Source organism: Vulpes vulpes, chromosome 2 (genome assembly GCF_048418805.1).
Source record: "Vulpes vulpes isolate BD-2025 chromosome 2, VulVul3, whole genome shotgun sequence".
NCBI lineage: Eukaryota > Metazoa > Chordata > Mammalia > Carnivora > Canidae > Vulpes > Vulpes vulpes.
In genome coordinates, this window is record NC_132781.1 from 5,586,835 (window position 1) to 5,603,254 (window position 16,420).

Genomic DNA, 16,420 nt, shown 5'->3' on the forward strand with positions numbered 1-16,420 from the left:
TCCAGGATCACGCCCTGGGCCAAAGACAGGCGCTAAACTGCTGAGCCACCCAGGGATTCCCCGGAAGGAATAATGTTATAAACTGAGATGTATTGGCAAATGGAGGTTGTCCAGAGAGAAGCAGCAATGTAACATTAATTACATCATAACACTTACAAACAGAAGACCTCTAAATGATACCACTTCCATGTCTTCACAGGTATCCCCACTCATCTAGGAGTATTCAACTTTCATGGCTATTTAATTCAATTGTCCATATCCCAAAAGACTCAGACTTCTCACCCTTGTGGTTATTGCCATTACTGGAAATTGTGCCCATTTCCAAGTCTCTCTGGATCAATCCCCACCCTTTACACAGGAAGGATGGGAAGGAAATTAGCATCATATTGAGATCTTTCCATGTGCCAGACACTGCTAGGTGCTTTTCCTACACTCATTAAGTTTTCAATAGCCATGATGAAGGAAAAAGGTAAAAAGCAAGAAGCATGTATTTATTTTCTTTTAAAGACTTATCATTTGAGAGAGAGGGCACGAATGCTCATGCACGGGCATGGGGAGGGGCAGAGGGAGAGGGAGAGAATCTCAAGCAGACTCCTTGTTGAGCACAGAGCCTGAAGTGGGGCTCAACCTCACAACCCTGAAATCATGACCTGAGCCAAAATCAAGAGAGATACTTAACCACCTGAGCCACCCAGGTACCCCTAGGCAGAAAGCATTAAGTGTCATTGTCTTGTATTTTTGCAGGTGACAAGGATGTCTTTGTGTGCATGCCCACGGGGGCAGGAAAATCCCTCTGCTATCAGCTCCCTGCTCTGTTGGCCAAAGGCATCACCATCGTAGTCTCTCCACTCATTGCTTTGATTCAGGTGAGGCTTAGGGAAGTGAAGATGATAGCTTCAAAAGTTTAGGGGAAGGTTTTTAGTTTAGTTTGTTTTTTTTTTCATCTGGAAATGTCACCTCTCATTTGTTTGGTCTTTTGCCTTTTATTTTCTTTGATTTGCCTATTTCCGTTTCTATATTGGGTTTCTGAATTGCCCAAATGTGGGGTCTCCACTAGTGCATTCATAACTAGTGGTTATGAATGAATCTTCTGTGTCTTGATGGCCTGAGGCCTTTCATTGTCTTTTTTTTTTTTAAAGATTTATTTATTTATTTATGATAGACAGAGAGAGAGAGAGAGAGAGAGAGAGAGAGGCAGAGACACAGGAGGAGGGAGAAGCAGGCTCCATGCAGGGAGCCCAACGCAGGACTCGATCCCAGGACTCCAGGATCACGCCCTGGGCCAAAGGCAGGCACTAAACCGCTAAGCCACCCAGGGATCCCTTTTGTTGTCTTTTTGTTACTTTTTCACCCAGAGGAGTATGGAAATGTATCTGTATACACAGACACTCTCTGGTGTACACACATATGTACTCTTGGTAGGTTAGAGGATGCAGATGGATGGAAAGCTAAATTGATATAAACTGGTTGGAACATTGTCAGCATCTGCTCTGCACCTCTGGCTATATTTAAGGCCTGCAGGTGGGCTGACAGAATCAGAAATGAGGAAGTATGGCCATGCGGTTAAGAGCCATCCACTGTGAAGGAGAAACAGGAGGCAGTACCAGTGCATCGTGAATTTCACGAGATCTCAGGCTTTGTGCTAAATGCTTTATGTTCATTCACTTTACTTTTGCATCATAAAATTTCATATAATGCTAACAACCACCCTGTTAGGTAGTTACCGGTTTTGTAGGACGTAGAGAGGGACAGAATGAACTGAGTCTCAGAGGCAAAGAGCTAGCCAAAGAGCATGCAATGATGAAGTGAGCCAGGGCTGTCTCCCTCCAGAGTCTGTGCCCTCAAGACTGCTCCACCTCCTGTACTTCTTGTTTGTGCAGAGGAGACCTTGGAGGTTGGGAGGAGAACATTTATGACTGGGAAATGCCCAGTGAGCCAAGGTGATATTTATCATTGGGTCCTCCCTTGTGGCCTGTTTCCTTTCTTCCCTCAGGACCAGGTGGACCACTTGCTGGCCCTGAAGGTACGAGTGAGTTCCCTGAACTCCAAGCTCTCAGCACAGGAGAAAAAGGAGCTGCTTTCTGATCTAGAGCGAGAAAAGCCACAGACCAAACTTCTGTACATCACACCAGAGATGGCAGCCTCACCTTCCTTCCAGCCCACCCTGAACTCACTGGTGTCCCGCCACCTGCTCTCCTACCTGGTGGTGGATGAAGCTCATTGTGTTTCTCAGTGGGGGCACGACTTCCGTCCTGACTACTTGCGTCTAGGTACCCTCCGTTCCCGCCTAGCACATGCCCCATGTGTAGCTCTGACCGCCACAGCCACTCTCCAAGTCCAAGAGGATGTGTTTGCTGCCCTCCACCTGAAGCAACCAGTTGCCACCTTCAAGACTCCCTGCTTCCGGGCCAACCTCTTCTATGATGTGCAGTTCAAAGAACTGCTTTCTGATCCCTATGGGAACCTGAGGGACTTCTGCCTTAAGGCTCTTGGACAGAAGGCTGATAAAGGGGTGAGGGCCCTCAGGCTGGGAGGCATCTGCAACACAGAGATGGATATTGGTTTTCTAGAACCTTTGCTTTTTCTAGCTTCTTTAGAACTAGCTGAAGCTTCTTAAAACTTGTGCACAGAGAGTTGTTCCTTTGGTTTCTTGGCATTATTCCCCTTAGTGGAGTTCCCTGATGCTGGAATTCTGTGGGAGATGGGTGTCCAGCCCCTGAGTGAGGCCTTTGCAGACCTATCCAAGCAGAGGAGCTATATGGGTTAGGGTTTTGAACTGCTTTGTTACAAATGGCAGAGCCCTGCTGGTGTCCTGCCTTACAGGAACCCATGAGAAGGAGCAAGAGGTGCTTTTTTTTCTTTAAAGACTTATTTATTATTTATTTATTCAGTCAGAGAGAGCCAGAGAGGCAGAGACACAGGCAGAGGGAGAAGCAGGCTCCATGCAGGAAGCCCGATGTGGGACTCGATCCCGGGTCTCCAGGATCACACCCTGGGCTGCAGGCGGCGCTAAACCGCTGCACCACCAGGGCTGTCCGCGAGAGCTGCTTTTACAGCAGGATGAGGTATAATAGGCAGATTGTTCTGTTCTCAATGCTTACTTTCTTTCCATGTCTTCTCATTCAGTTGCTGTCTGGCTGTGGCATTGTTTACTGCAGGACCAGAGAGGCTTGTGAACAGCTGGCAACAGAGCTCAGTTACAGAGGTGTGAATGCCAAGGCTTACCACGCAGGTAAGGGGTGCCTGGGCCATCTGATCCCCTTCCATCTCAGAGACCTCTCATTGGGTCTCTTGTTCTTTAAAGATCCTGGATAATCAGCTGGTCTGTCATCTTTTTCCAGATACCCAGGCAGAGCTAAAGCAAAAAGGAGTCTAGACACAAATGAGATCTAAAATGAGAACTATGACTCCTGAATTCTTTTTCTCTCCCTATGCCCTCCCAGTAGCAGTGATGAGTTTTTAGAAGGCCAGGTATTGGTGTTGTGGAGAGAGCACAGGTTTTGGAGGCCAATAGACTTAGGTTGCAATCTGGGCTTTAACGCTTATTGGGTGCTATGTGCTCCACACAAGCTAGGGTGTTTATGAGGTTAAGTGTGTGGCCCAGGCCACACTGCTGGTAAGTGGTTAATCAGGGTATGTGTACAGCGCCCAGTACAGTGTCAAACCCAAGGTAGATTCCAAGGGAAATATGGGTTCCCTTCGTCACCGTCCCCTCCATCACAGGGCTGAAGGCTTCTGAAAGAACACTGGTGCAGAATGAGTGGATGGAGGAGAAGGTGCCTGTCATTGTTGCAACCATTAGTTTTGGGATGGGAGTGGACAAAGCCAATGTCAGGTGAGTGATGGTTCTTGCCTTACCATCCCAGGTGGGGCTTGCCTCAAGTGACTGCCTAGTGCTCTGCCTCAAGGCCCAAGTGCATATGCTCCTTCTAGGGCCAAAGGGGAAGGAGGCCCCAGGAGCGAGTCCCCAGTGCATAGCCCACATGGTGACAGGTGCTGTGCAGCCCCCTATCAGGGGACTGCACAGCAGGGTTCTATCATTCCCCAGTAGAGGGCAGCATGCAGCCGTCAGGCCCATCCATTAGCACAACCCAGTTCCCTGAGTCTAATGCATCGTCCCCGTGAGGGGGTGGAATGAACTATCTTAAACTGCTCCCTGGGGAAATCCTCAGCAATGCCTTATTCCCAGCATTCCTTGTTACTGCTTACTGATGTTCCAGAAGAGATGGGTGTGTCCCAGCTTCCTAGCCCCACCCTGGCAACCCTTGGGAAGGCTTTTCCCTCTAGCCCCACCTGACTTTCCAGAGACATTTTCAGCTACAGCCTGAAGCCCTTTGCTCTGATCAACACCAGCAGTAATGCCTTATATGATTTATAGGGCACTTTTGCATACATGATCTCCTTAAGACTCAAGTTGATCAGGAGTGGAATGAGTCTCTGTGCTTGCGTTTACGAGAACACAAGCTTTGGAATCAGTTTGGACCCTAGGTTGGCTGTGGATCTTTAGGGCCAGCTTTGAAGTCAGACACCACTAGGCCCAAATCCTAGTGCTACTGTCCCCTTGCTGTGTCACCTTGTACACATTTTTTTAATCATTTCATTGTCTATAAGATGGGGTTATCTCATCTGATAGTAACTGTAGAATTAAGTGAGACAAATAGATAACGTTATTTATTTATAGGAAGTATATAATAATGTTGTCCCTCTCTCTTCAGAGAGGTTAAAGGGACTTACTTGGATCATGCAGCTTATTAGTGGCCATATATTGTTTCTTTAAGTCCAGTGCTTTTTCTCCTGGGCCTGTGACACTGAGGGTTTTTGGTTTCTCATATGTGCTGAAATTGCTCCTCTTAACTCTGCTGTGGCCTCTGACTTGGCCACTCCGTGGCCAGGAGATCTATTGATGGGGTACAGGGGTCATGGCCACATTTCTTCTGTAACCTGCTAGCCTCCCTGCTCCTGGTGGCCACAGAAAGCCCTGCTTCCCTGGTCTGGTCGTTCCTCCCCTCAGCTCTTCTGCCACAGCTCATGCTGCTTGTCCCTTTGGATTCTACAGGTTTGTCGCCCACTGGAATATTGCCAAGTCTATGGCTGGGTACTATCAAGAGTCTGGCCGGGCAGGCAGAGACGGGAAGCCTTCCTGGTGCCGTCTCTATTACTCCAGGAATGACCGGGACCAAGTCAGTTTCCTGATCAGGAAGGAAGTAGCAAAACTCCAGGTAAGTCCTGGGCAGCAGGAGCCCTTTCTGTCCAAACTCCCTCCCACTCTCCAGTTTCCACTCTCCTGTCTTGTGTTTTAGGGTGGGGAGGGGCAGAGGGAGAGAGAGAATCTTAAATCTTAAATGGGCTCTACAGTCATGAGACCATGACCTGAGCTGAAATCAAGAGTCGGATGCTTAACCGATGGAGCCTTCCAGGCGCCCCAGTCCTGCCTTGTTTTAATTAGCATTGTTATATAAGAATTTTTCCACATTGTTGAAAGTTCTGTGTTTTGGTTTTCAGCTTGCTTGCTTGCTTGCTTTTTTCTTTCTCTCTTTCTTTCTTCTTTTAACCAAGTACCTAAGTGAACTTGATGTATGATAGGTGACATTATAAGTCAACAGAAAAGGATGCACTCTTGAATAATTGGTGCTGGAGAAAGATAAAATCAGATACCTACCTCCTCTACCATACACATATGAATTACAGGTGCAGTAAGGATCTCAAAAAGGGGTTAGGGACACCTGGGTGGCTCAGTGGTTGAGCATCTGCCTTCAGCTTGGGGCATGATCACAAGGTCCTGGGATTGGGTCCCGCACTGGGCTCCCTGCATGGAGCCTCCTTCTCCTCCCTCTGCCTATGTCTCTGTCTCTCATGAATAAATAAGTAAAATCTTTTAAAAAACCTGTAAAATTGGGGGAAAATATTTTATTTCCTTGACAAAGGGATGAGCATGTCAAGATTTTAAAAGTGGAATCCAAGGAAGACCTGGCTATTTGACTAAATCCAAACTAAAAATTTCTCTGTATTAAGAGACACCATAAACAAGGTGAAAAAATGAGCCATTGTTGGGGAAGGTATTTGCAATATGCATAATTGAGAGAATTCCTATTGGTGACTCTGTAAAAGGCAGATAACTGCAGAGCAGAAAGTATGAATTTCATAGAAGAGGGAACCAGAATATCTAATAAAGGTATGAAGAGTTGCTTAGCCTCCCTTAGAAATCAGAGACTTGTAAAAGAGATGATGAGCTGTCACTTTATACTCATCATACTGGCAAAAATGTCCAACATCTTTATAATCACTGTTGGTGAGGATGTGGGGAAAGGGGAACTCATGGTGTTGTCAGGAATATGGACTGGTATGACTGCTTTGAAGAGAGACGAGGCAGTATATGTAATGGGAGGATTATGGTGCTCTGTGATTCAGTAATTCCACTTCTAGATAAACAAGTTGTCATGACGCGTATAAGGAAGTACAGGGATGTTTGCTGCAACTCCGTCATAATGAACTCTTCCTCTATAGAGTATCGGGTAACCCACTGTTTACTGGGTTAGTCACTTGGCGGAATGATCTAAAGCAGTTAAAAATGACACCATAAATCTACATTAACCAACACGGATAAAGACCTCAGAGCATAATTTGTGAAGTTGCAAATGGAGATGTGTAGCCTTTTTTTTTTTTACCCCCACCGACATTTTAATAAGTCTTTTTTTTTTAAGATTTTATTTATTTATTTATTTATTTATTTATTTATTTATTTATTTATTTATTTATTTATGAAAGACACACAGAGAGAGAGGCAGAGACACAGTTAGAGGGAGAAGCAGGCTCCATGCAGGGAGCCTTCTGAGGTTAAAAGGACAAAAGTTTTATAAACCCACAGGGACAAGAAGAATAGAAAACAAGGTAGAAATGTCAATAAATGTCTGCCTAGAAAACCCCTGACTCTACTGGAAACCTATTAGAGTTCATAAGAAAACCTGGCAAGATGTCTATATGTAAAGGATATATTTTTTAAAGCCTAGCTTTTCTCCACATTACCATGAATGCCTAGGAACGGAAATGAAAAAATATTAAATTTGCAAGAATAAAACTTATAAAATACCTAAAAGTAGGGGTGCCTGGGTAGTTCAGTCAGTTAAGCGTCTGCCTTTGGCTCAGTTCATGATCTTAGGGTCCTGGGATCAAGCCCCACATTGGGCTCCCTGCTCCTTCCTCCCTTTCCCTCAGTCTCTCCCTCTCTCTCTGCCCCCTCCTTTGCTCATGAGTGTTCTCTCTCTCTCCAATAAAGAAAAAAAATCTTAAAAAAAACCCCAAAACTCACCATTTTGTATTTTTTGTTTTAAGCATTTTATTTATCTATTCATGAGAGACACAGAAAGAGAGGCAGAGACATAAGCAGAGGGAGAAGCAGGCTCCCTGCGAGGAGCCCAATGCAGGACTCCATCCTAGGACCCTGGGATCACGACCTGAGATGAAGGTAGATGCTCAACTACTGAGCCAGCCACCCAGGTGCCCTCCCCACTTGGGTTTAACATGCAGCCAGGGATGGAAACTGCTGATTGAGATAAAGAAAACTAATAGCTCATTGAAAGAAAACAGGCTTTGAGTAGGCATAAAAACTGAGTGGGAAGATGTAAAGCTACATACAGTTCTCCTCAAAGTTAATATAAATGAAGTTCCAGTAGAAATCCTAAAAGATTCCTTTTTTTTTTTTAACATTTTATTTTATTTTATTTTATTTTTAATTTTTATTTATTTTTGATAGTCACAGAGAGAGAGAGAGAGAGAGGCAGAGACACAGGCGGAGGGAGAAGCAGGCTCCATGCACCGGGAGCCTGATATGGGATTCGATCCCGGGTCTCCAGGATCGCGCCCTGGGCCAAAGGCAGGCTCCAAACCGCTGCGCCACCCAGGGATCCCCTAAAAGATTCCTATTGGGAAGTGGAATCTTAGAACTTATGTGAAAGAAGAGCCCAAGAACAGCCAGGAAAAGTCAGGACAGGAAGAATGGTGAAGGGGATGAATTTAACTCAGTGTCAGAATGTGCTGGGGTGTTGCTGTAACCAAATGCATTTAATACAGCAGCAAGCTGTGGTACAAAGAAATTAGAATTCAGTCCCAGAACATGTGAGAGTTTAATATGTGATGAAGCTGATAGTTCAATTTAATGGAAAATGAAAGGATTGTCTAGTAGGTGGTTTGGGCATCCCTCTGGAAAAAATAAAAGTGCCTCGTTTAACACCTTATATAAAAGACAGATTTAAGGACCTGCATGTAAAAAATAAACAATGTTTTGTAAGACACTTTATTGTATGTATAACCTAGGGCTTGAAATAGTTTTGTAATGGAAATTGGAAATTCAGAAAACTATATTTTATTTTTAAGATTTTATTTATTCATGAGAGAGAGAGAGAGAGAGAGGCAGAGACACAGGCAGAGGGAGAAGCAGGCTCCATTCAGGGAGCCCGACATGGGACTTGATTCAGGGAGCCCGACATGGGACTTGATCCCGGGTCTCCAGGATCACACCCCAGGCCAAAGGTGGCACTAAACCACTGGGCCACCGGGGCTGCCTGAAAACTATCTTTTAAAGAAAGTATTTGAATTAAAGTTCTTGAACTGGGCCGCCCCGGTGGCGTGGCGGTTTAGCGCCACCTGCGGCCCAGGGCGTGCATGGAGCCTGCATGGAGCCTGCTTCTCCCTCTGCCTATGTCTCTGTCTCTCTCTCTCTCTCTGTCTCTCATGAATAAATAAATAAAAATATTTTTTAAAAAAAAGATAAATAAATAAAGTTCTTGAACTTTTATAAATCCTTAACCTTTGGGGGGGTGGGGGACATATTCAGCAAAAGATACCATAAACAAAGCCAGCACATAAACTGGAAAACTAGTTATGTAGAGGGCAAACCAGAGGTTGATGTTGAGGATAAATGGAGAGATTTCACCAACTGACAGGAAAAAGCAAAGTGTGTAGAAGTGGGTTCCCAGAAAAGCTCATCCAAACGGTACATCCAAAGACATTCAAATTCAATAGTAATCAGATAAATGCAAATTAAAAATAAATGACACATGTGAAAGGGCTCTAACACTCATTGCTAGTGGGCATGTGCAGGAGAGGGCCTGCACTTTGCCTGGAGAAAAAAGAAGTGCTGCAGTCTTTTTAGGGGGAAGCATTCTAGCAATATCTATTACATTTTATTTTCTTATTTTTAAAAAATATTTATTTGAGAGAGAGAGAGCGTGAGCTGGGGGAGGGGCGGAGGGAGAGGGACAAGCATACTCTGTGCTGAATGTGAAGCCTGATGATTCCATGACCCCCAGATCATGATCTGAGCCAAAATCAAGAGTAGATGCTCAAATGACTGAACCACCCAGGCACCGCCTATTGCACTTTAATATGCAGTTATCCTTTGCCCCAGATACCATATTTCTGGCACCAAATTGCCTGAAATAAAAGCAGCAGTGCACAAGCTTGTGCCTGAGGGCTTGTGTGGTAGAATTGGTCATGAGGACTGAAACTGAAGAACAAACTAAATACTTGGCCACAAGCAGTGATGGAATTATAGTACATGCTCACCATGGGGCCATAGGCACAACTGAGCACCCAGGAGCGTTCTTCTCTTGGTTTTTGAAAAAGAAATCATGTTGATTACTGTGTGACATTATAGATTTGCTTATTCTCTATCTGCTCTGTCAAAGTTAAGTTCCTTGAGAGCAGGGACCTTTTGTGTCCTGTATATCTGTAATGGCCAGACCAGTGCTGGGAACATAGTAAGTGCTTAATACATTTTTTTTTTTGAATAGAGAAATGAATGAATGAATGAATGAATGAATGAATGAATGAATAGGGAGAGGAGGTGAATACAAGTTGGGATTGGGAAGGAAGGGGCCTTTTGTGTACCTGGTACTCTGCCAGGAATGAAGGGGGCATGATTAACTTGTCCCTTTTATCTAAAATTCAAATTAGACAAAGAAAAGATATTGGTAAGATGATAAGGTATAAGATATTTATTTAAAACTTACAGTGAGATATAAGAACTCATGCTAAGCTTATCAATAAGACATGTAAGACAGAGACAAGATCCGGAAAGCTTCCAGAGAGGTGATACATGGAGGACTGGTAGCCAGAACAGCACCAGTTTTCTCCATCATAATATCAGAAACAAACAATGAAACAGTGCCTTCCAATTCTAGATAAACTGTTTCCAACCTAGAATTTCCCACCCAGTCAGCCAATTAAGTATAAAGGCAAGTTAAAAAGACATTTACAGCTTCCAGTTTGATAAGCGGAGTTTGGAAGTGTTGGTCTTTACAGGCTCTGGGGATAGAAGGGTGTTGATAGCCTCAGCAAAGTGCTCACATTCTCCTGGCTGTGCAGGGATTTAACCACCACGTCAAGCAAAAAGGCAAAGACCAAGACCACCAAGAAGCACCCCCCCAATGCTCAACATCCAATGCATTCACCCTTTCTGACCAGTCACAGATTCAGAAATTCAAAGAGGCCTTCAACATGACTGATCAGAACAGAGATGGTTTCATTGACAAGATTTACCCTGATATGCTTGCCTCCCTGGGGAAAAAAATCCAACTGATGAGAATCTGGATGCCATGATAAATGGGGCTCCAGGGCCCATAAATTTCACCATGTTTGGTGAAAAGTGAAATGGCACAGATCTGGAAGATGTCCTCAGAAATACTTTTGCTTGCTTTGATGAAGCAACTGGCACCATCCGGGGAGAGCACCTGGGAGAGCTGCAGACAGCAGTGGGAGGCCACGTTACAGGCAAGGAAGTGGATGAGCTCACAGAGAAGCACCTGGACCAAAAGGGAAATCTCAATTCATGTGCATCCTTAATCAGGGGGAGCAAAAGACAAAGATGACTGAAAAGAACTGGGGTTCCAGCCAAACGTTCCTTGTGGCCACTTGGGGTATTTCTGAGACTTTGCATTCTCTTAGCTTTGCAGCTTTTGCCTTTCTTGTATTTGTTTTCAGCCATTTTGGGCACAAGCATCTCTATAATCAGACCGGAAGTGGGGGGACTTTTATGATTTTTCAGAATTGAAAATGGGGCAGTTTAATTTGCTAGCTCCCCCCCCCCCCCAAATAACTGCAGTCTACACAGTGTGGTTTTTTTTTTTTTTAGAGAAAGTTATCTCCTTAATTTTTTCTGAACCATAATTAGACTTTATGATTAAAAAAAAGAGACATTTTTGGACACAGGGTTTCAAGAAACTTCCTCCTGTGGAAAAGCTACTGAAGGATGACCCCCACCCCCCAGCCCCCAAGAGGCAGTAATTGGAGAGGGGAAGATAGAGATCTGACCCAAGCCAGGCAGAAGGAATGTCCTGGGGGTGCCACTGAAGGACCATCTCAGCTGTGCACACCAGGCCAAGGGAGAGGCAGTTCACATTGAACCTAGAAGGACAGAAGGCTCCGGTAGGGGGGGATGTTTCTAAAAATAAAAGTGAAACCTGCCATCTTTGGCCGCTGTTGACATGAATTTTTCATTATATCACAGCATTTGGGGGGTGAAAGAGTAATATACACTAAAATCTAAGTAAGTGAAAAAGTGTAACAGGTTTTTTTTTTTTTTTTTTTTTTTATGATAGTCACACACAGAGAGAGAGAGAGAGAGAGAGAGGCAGGCAGAAACATAGGCAGAGGGAGAAGCAGGCTCCATGCACCGGGAGCCTGACGTGGGATTCGATCCCAGGTCTCCAGGATCACGCCCTGGCCAAAGGCAGGCGCTAAACCGCTGCGCCACCCAGGGATCCCCAAGTGTAACAGTTATTAATTTTGGGAGGACAAAGTTGTTCAAGAAAGGGATATGTGATCATGAAAAATATAAAAATATAGTCACATGGTTTTTGCTCTGGTCTGATGTTGCTGTAGTTTTCCTCCCCATAAGGAAAATTATGATTTCAGAAGAAATTGCGATACAAACAGATTGGCAGAATGAGGGGAGAGGTAGTAGGTTTATTTATATGCGCTTGGGAAGTGGGGATGATTCATTCACCTTCCAGAAGTAGAAAGTCAATATTTAAGATTTCAGATATCAGTGTCTTATATTTTCAAAGTTCCTTTTCTGTATCTTTTTATTTTTGAAATTTTCACAATTTTTTGAAAGGAAATTTTGACAAATAGACATGTACAAAAAGGCAAATAATGCATAATCTCAGCACTCAGAAGAAATCACTGCTCACATTATAGTATATACCCTTCTCTACACACAGAGGTATATGTGCTCTTTCAAATCTAAATACATTTGTGTGTATATTTACTATTAAATTGGACATATGGGGCAGGCCAGGTGGCTCAGCAGTTTAGCGCTGCCTTTGGCCAGGGCATGATCCTGGGGTCCCGGGATCAAGTCCCGTGTCGGGCTCCCTGCATGGAGCTTGCTTCTCCCTCTGCCTGTGTCTCTCATGAATAAATAAAATCTTAAAAAAATAAATTGGACATATTTTATTGGAGAACCTGGCTGGCTTATTCAGTGGAGCATGTGACTCTTGATCTTGGGGTTATGAGTTTGAGTCCCATGTTGGGTGTAGAGATTACTTAAAATCTTAAAAAAAAAATCTGGATCTTATTATGTAGGATTCCCAAATGCCAGTTCCTGGGACCTCTGCATAAGAACCACCTGAGCAGCTTTTTCAAAATAAACTCCAAAAGTTCTGGCTCCAAAAAGTTCAATTCAGTAGTCTGGGTGTGGGCCCCAGGTCACTTTTTAAAAGTTATAGGTGGGGGACACCTGGGTGGCTCAGCGGTTGAGGGTCTGCCTTTGGCTCAGGATGTGATCCTGGAGCTCTGGGATCGAGTCCCGCATCAAGCTCCTGCATGGAGCCTGCTTTTCCTCTCTGCCTGTGTCTCTCATGAATAAATAAATATTTTTTAAAAATATAAAAAAAATTGGGATCCCTGGGTGGCGCAGCGGTTTGGCGCCTGCCTTTGGCCCAGGGCGCGATCCTGGAGACCCGGGATCAAATCCCACGTCGGGCTCCCGGTGCATGGAGCCTGCTTCTCCCTCTGCCTGTGTCTCTGCCTCTCTCTCTCTCTGTGTGTGACTATCATAAATAAATTAAAAAAAATTAAAAAATTAAAAAATATATATAAAAAATTAAAAAATAAAAATATAAAAAAATTAAAAGTTACAGATGAAGGATGCGTGGCTGGCTCAGTCAATAGAGTACGTGACTCTTGAGCTCAGGGTTGTGAGTTTGAGCCCCTAGTTGGGTGTGGACGTTGCTTGAAAATAAAATCCTTTTTTTGGGACACCTGGGTGGCTCAGTGGTTGAGCGCCTGCCTTTGGCCCAGGGTGTGATCCTGGAGTTCCAGGATTGAGTCCCACGTTGGGCTCCTGCATAGAGCCTGCTTCTCTCTGCCTATGTCTCTGCCACTCTTTCTCTCCTTGTCTCTCATAAATAAATAAAAATTAAAAGAAAAATCCTTTTTTTTTTTAAAGATTTTATTTATTTAATCATGAGAGATACACAGAGAGAGAGGCAGAGGCATAGGCAGAGAGAGAAGCAGGCTCCATGCAGGGAGCCCGATGTGGGACTCAATCCCGGGTCCCCAGGATCACGCCCTGGGCTTCAGGTGGTGCTAAACCGCTGAGCCACCCCAAAAATCCTTTTTTTTTTTTAAGATTATCTATTTATTTATTCATGAGAGACACAGGGAGAGAGAGAGAGAGAGGCAGAGGGAGAAGCAGGCTCCCTGCAGGGAGCCTGATGTGGGACTCTATTCCAGGACCCCAGGATTACGACCTGGGCCAAAGACAGATGCTCAACCACTGAACGACCCAGGTGTCCTGTTAAAATCTTAAAAAAAAAAAAAAAAAGTTATCCAGGTGATTCTGAGGTATGGTTGGATTTGGGGACACCCATTTTGCAAATGGCTTTCTTACTATCATTTGATGCTTCTTCCCTCATCATCCTTTAGGCTGCAAGGTAGTTCAGCTATGTAAGGCTTTTGCTAAGTGGTCTTTTCTTGCCTGCAGGAAAAGAGAGGGAACAAAGCATCTGATAAAGCTGCTATCTTGGCCTTTGATGCCCTGGTCACCTTCTGTGAAGAATTGGGGTGAGTGACTTATTTCATATGTGGAGTGACATTTTAGATCTTTCTTCCCCCAATGCCTACTAGTTAACCAACTAATGTAGGGCAGCTCTTAGGCGACCAATGCACTGTCGCCTGCCGAAGGCTATTGTGTGGGGTGTTTCCTGTCAGGCAGCCTGCAAGTCAGTATCCTTGCCAGGAAGGCTCCAGAAACTGGCAATGTGAAGACTCATTCAGTATTTCGGGTGGTTTTCCAGCCACCCAACTCCACTCACTTCTGGAGTGGCTGGTCCCATGAGTGAGTCATGAATCATGTGACTGGTTCTTGAGCCATTAGCATTGTGGTTGTCACTTGACACTGAACTGGACCACTGGCTTCACTTGAGTAAGAGTCATTCTTATCCTGGATTTGAGAGGAGCTACGTGACCTACCTTATCTCTTGGAGGTGGGGTGGATAATAAGCTTGGAGAAAATTCAGCTTTTTTTTTTTTGCTTTTTTTTTTTTAATTCAGCTTTTTCTATCGTAACACCATATAGCCCACTTGGAGTTCACTTCTCTATTTCATCTATGTGCTGGTGGTAGAAGTTTGAAGGAGCCTGATGGCTGCTCCATGACAGGCAGGTTGTGGCAGGACAGGTTCGAGACATGAGGGACACTCAGGATGATTCTGGAATATCTGGAAGCACTTTTTTTTTTTTTTTAATATTTCATTTATTTATTCATGAGAGACACAGAGAGAAGGCAGAGACATAGGGAGAGGGAAGCAGGTGCCTCACAGAGAACCTGGTGTGGGACCTGATCCCGGAACTCTGGGATCATGCCCTGAGCCAAAAGATGCTCAGCCACTGAGCCACCCAGGAGTCCCTAGCTAGGAGCACTTTGTATGTATGCAACCCTTTGGTCTAAGAAACTCACATGGGTCAGACCTCGTTGGACAACTCTGTAAGGTAGATGAGGCAGGAGTGATTGCTTCAGACTTAGAGATGAACAGACCGATGCCCAGAGAGGTCATGGTTACAAAGCTCCCAGGAGACAGACACCACTAAACCTGGGTCTCCTGATTTTTAGTGACATGTGCATCTCACATACATGTCCCAGCTTGGTTTTTGCAAGACTAGATTTTTGAGGCACAGAGCTGAGTAAGTACATAGACCTGGTGTCCAACAGATGTTTGAGGCTCTCCTCTGGAAACCAGAGAGGTGCTTATTTATAGGGCCACGTGTTTTGCTTCCCACCCCTTCCTACTCACTGATGATTTGGTGGCTCCTTTGAGACTGAGTCTCCCACTTGACATCCCTGGCACGGCCACGCCCAGCAGAGGTGGTTGGCACCCTTGCCCACATCCACTGCAACTAGAGCCCTTTTCAGGCTCTCATAGAGGGAGTTGTTAAACTAGGCCCTCAGGCTCCTTGAGCAAAATGCTCATAATGAAAGGGCCCAGGGTCCTTGCTAATTAACAAAGTCCCTTCTGCTGGAAATAACCCTTCTGGGTTCTTTTCTGGGATGAGTCTGAGGCTCTGTAGGGCTGAGGGGTTAGCTCTGCTGTATCTCTCTGGGCTGCAGCAGTCCACCTGGCAACAGGACGGGTCCTTCTAGGGACCTGTGTCATACTGGGGAGCTGGGGCCTCTTAGTGCGTTGAGGGTCTAGGCATTGGTGCGCCTCCTGCTGCGCCACGTGCAGCCTCATCTCCCACCTGTGTGCTACCTGCGAGGGTTCCAGGTTCCAGGACTTCCTGGGATGGAATGAACACTGCTGGTGTGGCTGGATGTGACATTGCTCTTTGAGTAAAAAGGAATGTTTCTTTATTGCATAAATGGCATATCGCCCGTTCCCCACCAGATATTTGCTCTTTTTCTAAGAATAGTCCTGGTTTGTGGGTTAAGTGAAAGCAACTGTTTGCTAAGGGAGGGCACCTGGCAGCAAGGGGCAGGCCGGCATGGTGGCTTTGGCAGAGGCAAGTATGTGCCTACAAAGGTGGTGCTGTAGGGTCTGGAATGCATGGGGACTGTGGCACCCTGTGTAGGATAACTGGGCATTTCCGGGACCAGTGGCAGAGACACTCAGGTCAGTATGAATGAGGTCGGGGGCGGCCATCCAGTGATGTTCCTGTCCTCTCTGCACACAGCTGTTTTGTCTGAGCTGTGGCCATAGAAAGCATTTGTTCACTCAGGACAGTGCTCTTCATCTTTTAGTGTGCAAAGGACCAGTCATTAGGTTGAAGCAGCTCCCAGCTTAGAGGCCTCTGGACCTTGTCTGAGATAGAAGAACAGGCTTGTGTTTGGGCCTTAACTGAAGTGGGCCCTGTCATCCGGGGACTATGGTCCAGAGGAGCCCGAGAGCCCAGCCCATTAGCCCGACAGCCCAGACCTTCTGTTTA

General features: G+C 45.2%; 1 protein-coding gene and 1 pseudogene across 3 annotated transcripts in view; both read left to right on the forward strand.

Annotated features, from left to right (window-relative positions):
* Positions 1–16,420, forward strand: part of RECQL5 (RecQ like helicase 5) — a 37,664-nt gene that overhangs the window by 1,487 nt on the left and 19,757 nt on the right. For all 3 annotated transcript variants that reach the window (XR_011999507.1, XR_003235138.2, XM_025999747.2), the window contains exons 3-8: positions 745–866; positions 1,994–2,512; positions 3,127–3,232; positions 3,724–3,835; positions 5,057–5,219; positions 13,985–14,064. Coding sequence is in view for 1 of the 3 variants with exons in the window: in XM_025999747.2 (XP_025855532.2) it covers positions 745–866; positions 1,994–2,512; positions 3,127–3,232; positions 3,724–3,835; positions 5,057–5,219; positions 13,985–14,064 (1,102 nt within the window). In the remaining 2 variants the exon portion in view is untranslated. The remainder of the gene's footprint in view (positions 1–744; positions 867–1,993; positions 2,513–3,126; positions 3,233–3,723; positions 3,836–5,056; positions 5,220–13,984; positions 14,065–16,420) is intronic.
* On the forward strand, positions 10,094–10,916 carry LOC112920628 (myosin regulatory light chain 2, smooth muscle minor isoform pseudogene; annotated as a pseudogene).